Source organism: Microtus ochrogaster, chromosome 7 (assembly GCF_000317375.1).
Source record: "Microtus ochrogaster isolate Prairie Vole_2 chromosome 7, MicOch1.0, whole genome shotgun sequence".
In the NCBI taxonomy this organism is placed as follows: Eukaryota; Metazoa; Chordata; class Mammalia; order Rodentia; family Cricetidae; genus Microtus; species Microtus ochrogaster.
In genome coordinates this window covers 80,224,906-80,236,540 of record NC_022014.1, presented here as the reverse complement: position 1 = coordinate 80,236,540, position 11,635 = coordinate 80,224,906, and the positions used below count along the sequence as shown (strand labels likewise).

Genomic DNA, 11,635 nt, shown 5'->3' with positions numbered 1-11,635 from the left:
CCACAGGGACAGGGACAGCCATGCTCACACCACAGGGACGGGAGAGACATGCTCACGCCACAGGGACGGGGGAGCCATGCTCACACCACAGGGACGGGGGAGCCATGCTCACACCACAGGGACGGGGGAGGGCCTGCCAAACAGGAGCTTTGCTGCTTCTACCCTTGCCACCACACCCCATGCTGGAAAGAAGGGAAAGAAGATGCGCTCATTTCTCATTCCTGGCAGTCCCTTCAGAGCAAAGACTGCAAGAAAGACAAATGACCAGAACCCAGTCAAGAAAAACTATCGAGCAAAACTTGTCCCATAAAACCATCAAACCAAATCCAGGAGCTGGAAACAGCCCTCCCCAGGCAAGACCTGTTTGCATGGGGTCAAGGATCTCAGGGAAATAGCAGTCGATGGGCTAATGAGCTTTCAAGGTTCACTTTGGTCAGACAGCAGCGTCCCGAGGCAGCTCTGCCCTTCAATGCTGCCATTTCCCAACACCAGTGCCAACAAAACCTAAAGCCAAGACCAGACAAAGGAGCCAAGGACCCTAAGGGAAGTGCTGCCTGTCCGGTGGTAGGTGGGAGAAGCTGAGGGCGGGCACCTCATGCGGGGCTCCTTTGAACACGCTGGCAGACTGGTAGATGGTCTCTGTCCAGAGCTTCAGGTCCTCATTTTCCAGCTCCTCTGCAGTCCTGTACAGAGATTTGGGGACCAGTCCACCCTCTGGTACATCACACTAGAAAGGAAAATATGGCAGTGAGAGACGTGTAGAGGCCAGGCAGCCCCTCATCCCACATGCCCACCTCCTGAGGCAGCTGGGTTATGGAGGACACTGGCAATGTTATCAAATACTCTGTAGTACTTAGCAAAATATTTATGCAGCCCACTTAGATCCAAGTGTTTTTACTTTGGATAAATGAGAACTAGCTGCAGCTGGTTTAGCACGGGATTCACACTAACATGCGTGAGTATTAGACTTTACAGCGCCCTGGAAAAGAAGCGCGATCAGTTGAGCAGAGATCCATTCCCAACAGCCACCCACAGAAACCACAGTCACTCGGGGCACAGCCCAGCGGCACAGCCTAATGAACACCAGGCTCCAGGGTTCATCCTCAGCACCACAAAAAGGGAAGGAAGGAAATCAAGATACGCTAAAGCAAGCTCCCTATGTAACCTTGGTCAAACAATTAATGAATCAGCCAAACCTTGACAAAAGACCATTACCTGAACTGACTTGAAAAAGCTGAGCTGACTCTGAAGCTATTTTCACTGTAGATTCTCTAGCTGACCTTAACAGAGCAAACTCGCATACAAGCGCATGAAATCTAAGCACTTCTGAGATGATCAACCCGGAAGTAACTCCACAGAGAGCAAAACTGCAGCTCTCAGCCTGTAGCACAGCAGCAGCAGCAGGGAGGTCCCTGCAGTCACCCAAGGTCACAGACGGTGGTGTGGACAGGCTACTAGTGAGGCCTGCACTAAAGCACTGAGGGTGTGGAGACAGGAGGGCTGTGAGTTCAGGGCCAGCGTGGCTACGTAATGAGACTACAAAGGAAAACAAACACACACTAGCCTGGCCCAAAGTTCAATACCCCTGCCCACAGGGAAGTCAACAGAATTCATGAACGACTCTTGACAAGGCAGCCTGAGGAGTCACTGTGGAGAGTTGAGAGCGGGCCTCGGGAGGCCTTAGCCTGACTCTGAGCACATCACAGCACCAGTAAATACTGACAGGAGGGTGCTGAGCCTTCTGCCCCAATTCAATTCTTGTCCTGACAGCACTCATGGCTACCACAGCCTGGCCCATGCTTTAACCTTGTTTGGGATCACTCTGGTTGCAACTACGTGCTCTTTGTACTGCGATGGCACCGTCAATCTCCCTCATGGAGCCAAAGCTCAGCCCTCTGTTTCCTAAATTCCTCCGGCCATTTGGAAAAACCACACTGAAAGCTCAACTCTTCACAGCCAGACAATTCCAGGACACACACCTCAGAAGACCCCCATTGGGGTCAAGTATGACAAGAGCCTGCTAAGAACTTGACCCCTGCTGCTTCCATTGCTACTGTGTGTCACGGAGCCAGGCACTTGTCTCCGTGGCTTCTGTTCCCTGAACCCTCATGTCAGGCTTCTGGGCGCGACCTCCATGTTCTGGCATCAAACTCCTGCACCCAGCACAGGGCAGGCCAGCAGTGTCTGCTTAACTATCCATACCTCACACCCTAACACCCCAACCTACAAAGGACAGAAGCAATTCCTCTATTTTCAACTTTGAGTATTATGTGAGTTTACTTAAGGAAAGGAGAAACAGTCTTGGGAGTCGATTCTCCATCTCACAGGTGTTTTAAGGCTGAGCGGATGGCCAACAGGTGAGGCAGTTGTCATGCAACTGAGGACCGAGTCTGGATGCCCAGCGTCTCTGTAAATGCTGAGGGCTGAGTGGCCTGCTGGACTCCACTTCCTGAGAGGTGGGAGGGAGGGACCCTGGAGCATGCTGGCTAGACAGACTCACCTGATTAGTGCGTCCTGGGTTCAAATGAGAGGCCCTGCCTCAGTTAACAAGACGGAGACCAACTGAGTCAATCTCGGGCCTACATGCTCACATCACACAGAGATAAGTTAAAAAAAAAATGTAGTTCTGAAACATGTACAGCTTCTCTGAAGAGTCAAGATGTGTTTTACACAGGCTGCGTGAATAAAGGCAGCTGCAGGGCATCGGACCCTGTAACACGCTCCTGAGTGTTAATGTACCACGTCAGCAACAGACTCCTCGGCAGCCTAGTCTATTCAACCAAGCAAAACCAGCAGCCACCCAGTTCAGAAAACCTTCAGTGCAAACAAGTGTTTGGCCCTGGCATGGGTGCTTGCCCAATACGTACCATGCACTCCCCGCTCAGGAAATCTGGAATTATCTCTTTATCGATATAATCCAGCAGGCCTCCAGGGCCCTGATAGTCATTTCCCGCATAAATGAGGAATTTCCTTCTTGTGTTGTCGTCAATAAATGGACTAACCTGAAACCAATCAGACAAAACAGTGACGTCATCTGCTGCGCGGTTCAGGGGATCAAGCCTGCACTGCAACAACATGCATGGGTGAGGTGGCGGGTGGGTCGCAGCTCTCAGGCACTCTGTGACATCCCTGGCAAAGCACTAGGACCCTCAGGGAAATCCCGCCTGTTTCCCTCTTAAAGAATCAGAAGCACTTTATATCTGGGTTTATTTGCTTTCTCCTGCCTAGCTGAGACCTCAGTGGGAGGCAGGTACTGAGCATGCCCCGATGGCTACAGAACAGCATCTAAACCCACCAGTGTCCAGAGGACAGGGAAGACCCTGGGGGCTCGGAGGATGAGCAGGCGGCCCAGCGTCTCCGGGTAGTTGGCCTCCACCACCTCGATGATGCGCAGCAAAGCTTTGACTCCAGGTCTCCACAGATGGCGCATGTTCAGTCCTTCAAGGTCTACCAGGCAGGTCCATGAGCTAGATAATACCAAGATGTGTCTTAGTTAACAGATGGTAACTTGGCAAATGGTGTCCTATTTCATTTTCTTCTTTTGATATAACCACACACTCTTATCTGCGAGCATGAAGCACAGACTGGCAGTGACAGGAGCAAAGCCTGACCCACAAAGTCAAGTCCTGACAGAGGATAGCGAGTCTCTGAACCGCTGACACCCCAAGGCTCAGAAAGCAGAGGCAGGAGGATCAGGAGTTCAAGGACAGCCTGGCTAATGAGACCCCAGCTCTGAAAAGGCCCCCTCAGACCTGCTCAGTGCTAAGCATCCTGATGCTGCCTCCCCAGCCTGTTACCAAGGCAGACACTTGGCACTGACACACGGAGTGTAAACTGTAAGGACGAGCGTACTCGCAGGTACAGCGTCGCCTCTGGAACTGACAGGCACTGTGAACAGGACCCTGAACATCCTGGCCCGGCAGAACCGACGCTGCTCAACCCGAGACAGGGTCTCATGTAGCTCAGGCTGGCGCTGCTCAACCCGAGACAGGGTCTCCTGTAGCTCAGGCTGGCGCTGCTCAACCCGAGACAGGGTCTCCTGTAGCTCTGGCTGGTGTTGAATTCTACAAAGCTGAAGCTGGCCTTGAACTCTTATCTTCCTGCCTCAGTCCCCAAGTGCTGGGATTACAGGAGTGACCTATCATGCCTGGCTTTTCTAAGTGTTTTTCTTTTAAAAGTTTTCTCTGCCCGTTTTCAGAATAGTATTCCACAATTAGAAGCTGGTTCATCAGGAAGAACTGGGGGTGGGAGGAAGAAGTCCAACGGGCAAACCGCACGTGGTCCTGGCTCCTAGGACCACAGAGCGGCAACTCAGGGCTGACAGATATGAGATCTTGGCACTGCCCCTGGGACTGACCTTATCACTTGTTTTCCAACCTTCCAGACTGCTTGGAAACAGTCAGCTATCAGGCTGTGGTGCCAAAGATCAACTAAAAGAACTTAGTTCCTGTTCTTTATATGGACGGAGATAAGGCCCCACCAACCTGATCGGTCGGCCGAAGACTTTGGTATTTTCTTCACATCGTCTTAGGCCTTCTTCGTTTATGGAAAGAACCTGTAAGCAAATGACGATGGCCAGGGTCAGTCCAAAGGCAAAGAAACATCAAACTTAACAGAGGGGTTAAGGTAGCAAGACACAGCCACACACGGCCACGGCACCTCTTCACACCCCACAAGGCGACAATGACTGCTTCACTTGCAGAGTAAACAGCAGCATCAACAGGAGAAAGCAGGCAGGCCAAAGAAAACACCAGTTCAGAGTCACCTGAGCAGGGAGAACTGACGTGGGGGTGTTTGCAGACAGACTTATTCTGGACAGGAGACGGGTGAGGAGTGTGGGTACACCCTGGTCTCCCCATATCAGCCAAGACAGAGGCAGAGAAAACAGCTGCTGGGGGGGGGGTTATAAGAATTCTTGGGTAGAGAAGTGTGTGTGCGTGTGTGCGTGTGCGCGCGTGCGCACGCACGCACATAAAAACACACATGGCTGGGGCATAGGCACCTAAAAGAATACACATTAAAACAAGAGGTATAAATACTGGGGGAGATGGGATTTGTTTTTTTATGTCTTAGTTTGTTTTCAAACTGAAAAAACAGATTCTTCTCTGGGCCAGGGGTGCAGCAGATTTGGGGAGATACAGGGGTGGCCTGGAATCAGGTGACAGCTCAGCAGCCTAAGAAAGAGGCCATCAGCCTGTAAAAGGGAAGGGTCAACAGAAAGAGATCTGGCAGGAGGTGTGACGTGGGAACCGTCTCCTGGGGTTTGTGCTGTGCGTCCTCCTCAGAAGTCTTTGTGCAGAACACATCTCCCCAAGCGTAGAGCATGTGTACTTGTCCCAGTAGCCAGCTACAATGCCCCAGTCCTGCTGGTAGCAAGCATGAAGCCAGCATGCAGCCCAGTGTTCCCCATAACACTCACGTATCGCAGCAGGGCTTCCTCTCCGAGGGCTCGCACCAAGCCCTTGGTGTCCATCTGCCCCAGTCTGAGCACATACAGCGGTCGCCCGTCTGCAGAGAGGCAAGGAGGAGGCTGGGGTGAGTGGCAGGGCATGGCTCTGAGAGGATTCACAAGGGCCAAGGAGCAGCTCCATACCAGAGGTTCCTCCTGTGAGACCTTGTGTTTGTCCCTGGCATAGCACAGAAAGGCTGCCCAGGGAAGCGTGCTCTGTGCTCCTGCTTGAGATAAGCAAGAAAACACGTGGAGCCCTGGCCTACTCTGAGGAGCAAAGGGAGACTAGCTTCTGTGTAAGGATGCCATGGGGAGGGGCAACCAAGTCAGCTGATAGCAACTGACAGGACCTGGGCCCACACGGCTGGGCTGGGCCAGGCCAAGTGGGACTGAGCTGGGTGCAGCCACCTGGCTCCCCGACACGAATGACCATGGCTGCTGCTGAGTTCAGTGTTCACCGCAGGGGACGTCAGCATAGCCACATATTTTCTATGAACACAGAGGCTTTTTTAAATTATGAAACAATTTTTCCATAAATTATTAAGAAGTTATTGTCAAGATTTTTATAAAGTCAGCCTTCCTTCCTAAGGACACACATCTGGAAACCCACTAAGTACCACAGCCAACACATGCTGGGTCTATGGCTCCCTAGCCCAGAGGGTCAGTGAACAGACCACCTAACTCATGATAGAATCTGTCATCACCCACCAGAGCAGAGACAACCGCAGGCCAGAGCACACCCTACACTCTTGACCCTGGACCCAGGCCAGCAACCTCAACACACCAGGTCGGCTGTCATCCTGCCTGGGACCAACACCTGACCCCTGGGGAACATCACCTGCAGTCCATTACCTGTAGCTCTGGCTGGCTTGGAACTTGCTCCAGAGATGAGGCTGACCTCGAACTCACAGAGATCAGCCTGCCTCTGCCTCTCAAGGGGTGGGATTACAAACTCCATCACACCTGACTCTATTGACATTTAGTAAAACACATTTTTTTTTTTTAAAAAAAAATCTTTTGTTTGAGACAGGGTCTCAGCTGTAACTCTGGCTATCCTGGAACTCACTGTGTTGTCCAGACTGGACTCACTGCCTGCCTGCCTGCCTCCTAAATGATGGGTTAGAGGCATGAGGCACCACAGCTGGTTTGTCAAGATCTTATTACCAAAACTTTTTAACCTTCAAGAGTTGAGCCACAAAGTGGAATAAAAATAAATATTACATTTTCAGCAAAAATTAATAAAGCAATGGACATCAAAGTACACAGTATTGTGTCTCTGTGCTCAGGATCCTAATGTAAGAGGATCTAGAGTTCAGGGTTAGCCTATGCTACATAAAGAGACCCAATGTCAAACAGAAACCCAGAAGTTACTCAATTATATACAATATTGAAAACAAAATCAAAAGGTGAGTTAAAAGCTCCTATTAGCTATTTAAGAGAGTTTAAGGCTAGCCTGGGCTACAGTACAAGACCTTATCCCAAAAAATAAAAACAAAAGCAAAAATTAGTAAAGCTACGATTTATCTGGAAACCTACATTCCCAAAGTAAAAAACAAGTTTTCAGGACTTGCTGATCTGAAAGGACATGTTCAGCAGAGGGAGGGGCACATTTTCTAGTATACTGTCACATCTGCGTGAGCACAGTGCCACCCTGCACAGCTGGCAGGCTCTAGGTCAGCAACCAGAGGTCAGTCGACACAACATATCCTCCCACAAGGCTGAGGCAGGTGAGGGGCTGGGAGAGGTTCCAGGGGTGGCTGGCATGCCCTGGTGCTGGGCCTTGGCCCTCAGTGAGCCCTTCTGCACCATCTGCAGCAGGAGACTGGGCCAGGCAGCTCTGTCTACTGTGCTACTGAGCTGTGCCACACCCTGCAGTGCTCTCCTGAGAACAGAAGGTAAGGCCCTCACACCACGTCCCAATCTGGCTGTCCAGACTTGGGTAAATGGGCTTCTAACTACACCAGCCAGTCACGTGGTATAGGGTGACAAAAGCACAGAGCTGTGACCATGTCAGGTTCGCCCCACCTTTGTCATGGTGATGCCAGCCTCCAGCGTAGTAATCCTGAAGGACCTGGGGTGGAGTCCAGGTGTCCAGGATGTAATCCACCTGGTGCTGCTTCCGCCAAGTTAGAGACTGGCACATGATCTCTCTGGCTTTGTCAATATTAAAATCCCGGGCACGCAGAAACCGGAGAATATGCTCATCCTTCGGGATCTAGGAGAAGAGAGATTTCCAGGCTATGTGGAGGTGCTGGGGGAAAGTCTACCTACTGTGGTCGTCTGAATGTAACTAGCCCCTAAGTTCATAGAGAGTGGCACTACTGGGAGGTGTGGCCTTGTTGGAGGAAGTGTGTCACTGTGGAGATGGACTCTGAGGTCTCATATATGCTCAAGCCACGCCCAGTGAGACAGTTCACTTCCTGTTGCCTATGGATCAAGATGTAGGGCTCTCAGCTCAGCTCCTCCTCCAGCACCATGTCTGCCTGAACTCCATGTGGTACCATGATGATAATGGACTAAACCTCTGAAACTATAAGCCACCCAATTAAATGTTTTTCCTTTATAAGAGTTGCCATGGTTATGGTGTCTCTTCTGAGCAACAGAAACCCTACTTAAGACACCTACCTACTGCCAACAGTGAGCCACACTGTTCACAATGCCAAGAAGCAGCATTCCTAGGTTGAGCACAGCTTGGAGTAGAAAGCTTTTCTAGCAGGTCCATCCCTTGTGCCACCAAAAAAGTTGCCAGAAAAGTCATCACTGGTGCCATAAAAAAGCAGAACTGGGAAAATCCGCCCAGACTTCAGCTGAGCAAAGTAAGGTGGAAGCAGCCCCAAGGCCTCAGTTACTTGCCTTAGCCCTCCACTGCCTGGCTGCTTAGACCACAGGACAGTAGGAGCTGGAGCAGCCACTACACAGCTGTCCAGGGCAGCTGCTCTTCTGTGGCTGCTTCCCTAACAACTGGCGACATACAGCTGTTAAACCCAGGCAACCAGGCCCACGGGACCAGGCGAGCCACACATGATGCCCAGCTCCTTTTATCTGGCCTGTTTTTCATAAACCTCACTCCTGTGGGGCTGGCTAGGGTCTCCCCCAATCTCAGAATCAAAGCTCCACTGTGATGGGAGGGCAGGCGACATTCTCCTGAATAACAAAGTATAATGACATGCGTGTATTAGAGTGTCACAGAGAAGAGGATTTCTTTGTATGATAAGGCCAGCACTTTAAAACACGCTCCAGCTCCTCAACACAGACAGACACTATGTTCTACTGATTGGCATGTCGTGGGTTCTAAGCTAGACCTTTCTCTGTGAAACGCAGGGAACATAGCTACCCGCGTGTGGAAGGCATCTTAAGCCTGCCATGGGGATCTGGTACCACAGACACACTCGTGGTATTTCGGGTGGGAGGAACAGGTCAAAAGACATGGAAAGATCTTTACTCTGTAGCCTCCAGTGAGACCAGAGACTGCAGGATCCGCGGTCAGCAGTGCTGACGGCAGCCAGCACTCACTTTGCCCTTGTGCGTCTCCTGGAGCCACTGGCGCAGTCGGATGAGGCAGCTCTCCTGGAGCGGGGTCAGGTCACCCAAATATCTCTTGATGTAGTCGGCATCTAGCTTGTCTGGAATTTAAGGTACATGGCGTTATTTCCACAGAGAAAGAACCCTTCTCTCAGTGAGGCTGGAGTGGGGGCGGGGCAAGGCAGCAACTGTCCAGGACAGCCTTTAGGGAGGCATCACTGATAACCACAGGTAAGTAAGCGGTCTTTAAGATCAGATCCCTGATAAACACAGGCGGGTTCCGAGCCTCCTCCGCCTGTAATTTCAGTACTACAAGGACAGGCTGATGGCTTAATAGATACAGTGCACACTCATCTTCAACACAGGGCCTGAGTTCAAACGCACAGCCCCGACTCTCTCCCCAGCTGACTGTCCAAAGGCAAGCAGAACGAAAGAATGATAGACACCATCATCTTAACAATGTTTTCTGATTTCCCCCCTATTTTCTAAACTTTCTATAACTAGAAATTAAAAACTTGTGTTTTTATATATGTGCTTAGCACACAGAAAACTGCACACAAACCCTGGCCCAGCCCTGTCACTAGCTGTGTGACCACTCAACTGCGCTGTGCCCAGCAAACGTAGACATGAACTGAGGCAGCCGACTGGTCCCTGGGGCTGAGAGTGGGAGAGCTGCGCAGAGGAGGCACAGGACCTGGGTGACGAAAACGCTGTCACTATCGTCAATCAAAACACACGGAAAACACTTCCTGGTCCAAATCAGTGGACAACTAGAAATAACTTCCCTTTAACGAACAAGAATAAAACAGATGTGCTCTCTAAGTGGGAGGCTCAGGAAACACGCGTCAGACAAGGATGGGTTTCTCTTCTGTGCAAGGCCGACTGTCACGGACAGAGCCGTGGGGAGGAGAGAGGCCCCGGGTCCCCAGACTGTGCCAGGCTCACCGTCAGGGGTTCCTACCACAGGCTCAGATGCTGGGCCTGGGCTGCTGATGCCTTCCCCACTCAGCCCCTCCTTGAGGGCAGCAGCATCTGGGACAAGGACAGCGGAAGATGTGGCTTGACTCTTGCTTGACGACAGTGTTTCTGACGAGGGCTGCAGAGAGGGCGGGGTCCACCGGGGCACAAAGGTGATGCCCTCCTCCTCCAGCTGCCGCAGGTAGTATTCGATGATTTCTTTCCCCTTTGAGACAAGACAGGTATCCTGTGAGCATGCGTCCACCACCCAGACATCTTACCTCACCAGCTTCTAAGACATTCCCCAAACCAGAATCTGGGGGCTGTGGACACAGCTCTGTGGCGGAATGCTAACTTAGCACACACATGACCCCAAGTAAGTTCAATCCCCCAACCCCTCACCTGTTCACCCCCAAATAATTCTCATTGAGAGCAGTGGAAACACCCGTAACCCTGACACATGGGAGGCTGAAGCAAGAGAATTAGGAATTTGCGTGAACTAGGGAAATGTCTCCACAAGTAAACAGTAAGCTAAAAGTCAACCAGACTGTGGTCACTCTCTCAGAGACTGCCGCCTCCTTTTCCATAAAGTCCCAAGAAAGACACTCACTTTTTTAATGTTGCTGGTATATTGTTTCATGGCAATTTTTTCTACTGTGCTTTCAAAACCAAAGAAGGATTTGATATCTAAACTTGCCGACTGTTCGAAGCAGGTCCAGTCTTCGTTCTCAGGGTGAACCTGCAGGCAGAGAACCCAATCCCATTACCGCGCTAGCAATGGAGGCATCACATCCGCTCCCCAGCTAGCTGACCAGTACCCAGAAGAAGCAAGTTTAATGGTGTCACTGTCGTGGGGAAGGAGAAAGGACGGGCAGAAAACTGCCCAGATGGACTCAGACACTCCAAGGCCTTCATCACAACCTCACAACTTTCTGGAAGTGACAAACACACACAGAGCCTTTCAGCTCCAGCCCTTCATCCACTCACCCAGCTCCTGTGATGCTGAACATGGACAGAAAAAGAGCCACACTGTGTGCTGCTCGGGCTCCCGGAGAGACAGATAAGCCACAGACAGGTGGGAAGGTCACAGGAGCACTATGGAGAAAGGCCCTGTGGGGCTGAAGGCTAGAGAAGGGACAGGGCTGGCTTCAGGGCACAGCAAGGCTTGGGAAGGAGGGACAGACAGGCGACTGTGAGGGCCCTGGGCTCCTCTGCAGGAGAGGAGGCTGTGGGCTTGAACCACGGGAAGACAAGTGTGGCATGCGTGGACTCTGGGTGGAGGACAGGGCAGGAGGCTAACCGCTGAAGCAGGGGCCAGGAAGGGCGTCTCTCACGCCCTGAGAAAGAAGTTCCTGAAGTAAGTATACGCAGTGAGGATCACAACGGACAGATGGTCAGAGCCCTACACTCAAGGACACTCAAACCCTGGCTTCAAACGCACACCTAGAGTCAAGAAGCTGGGCCAGGAAAAAGACAAACAACTTCATACTTAAAACCAGTCAGGAAGCTGGCCTTGTGCTACTCACTCGCCTTTAGTCTGAGCACTTGGGAGGCAGAGGCAGGTGGGCCTCTGTGAATCCCAGTCCAGCCTGGGCTACAGGATGAATCCAGGCCAGCCTGGGCTACTCGGTGAGACCCTGCTCCAGAAAATACAATCTAATCCAGAGCCGAGTGCGATGGTGCACACTTACAATCCGGCACTCAGCC

At 51.5% G+C, this 11,635-nt stretch overlaps 1 protein-coding gene across 4 annotated transcripts in view; it reads right to left on the bottom strand.

Moving 5' to 3' along the window:
* Sec14l1 (SEC14 like lipid binding 1) overlaps positions 1 to 11,635 on the bottom strand; it is a 43,795-nt gene that overhangs the window by 5,552 nt on the left and 26,608 nt on the right. For all 4 annotated transcript variants that reach the window (XM_013347625.2, XM_005350791.2, XM_026780258.1 and 1 more), the window contains exons 5-13: positions 10,539 to 10,667; positions 9,917 to 10,154; positions 8,963 to 9,072; positions 7,475 to 7,664; positions 5,420 to 5,508; positions 4,485 to 4,555; positions 3,296 to 3,467; positions 2,868 to 3,002; positions 593 to 727 (exon numbers count right to left, since the gene is read on the bottom strand). In XM_013347625.2, coding sequence (XP_013203079.1) covers positions 593 to 727; positions 2,868 to 3,002; positions 3,296 to 3,467; positions 4,485 to 4,555; positions 5,420 to 5,508; positions 7,475 to 7,664; positions 8,963 to 9,072; positions 9,917 to 10,154; positions 10,539 to 10,667 — 1,269 coding nt within the window. The remainder of the gene's footprint in view (positions 1 to 592; positions 728 to 2,867; positions 3,003 to 3,295; positions 3,468 to 4,484; positions 4,556 to 5,419; positions 5,509 to 7,474; positions 7,665 to 8,962; positions 9,073 to 9,916; positions 10,155 to 10,538; positions 10,668 to 11,635) is intronic.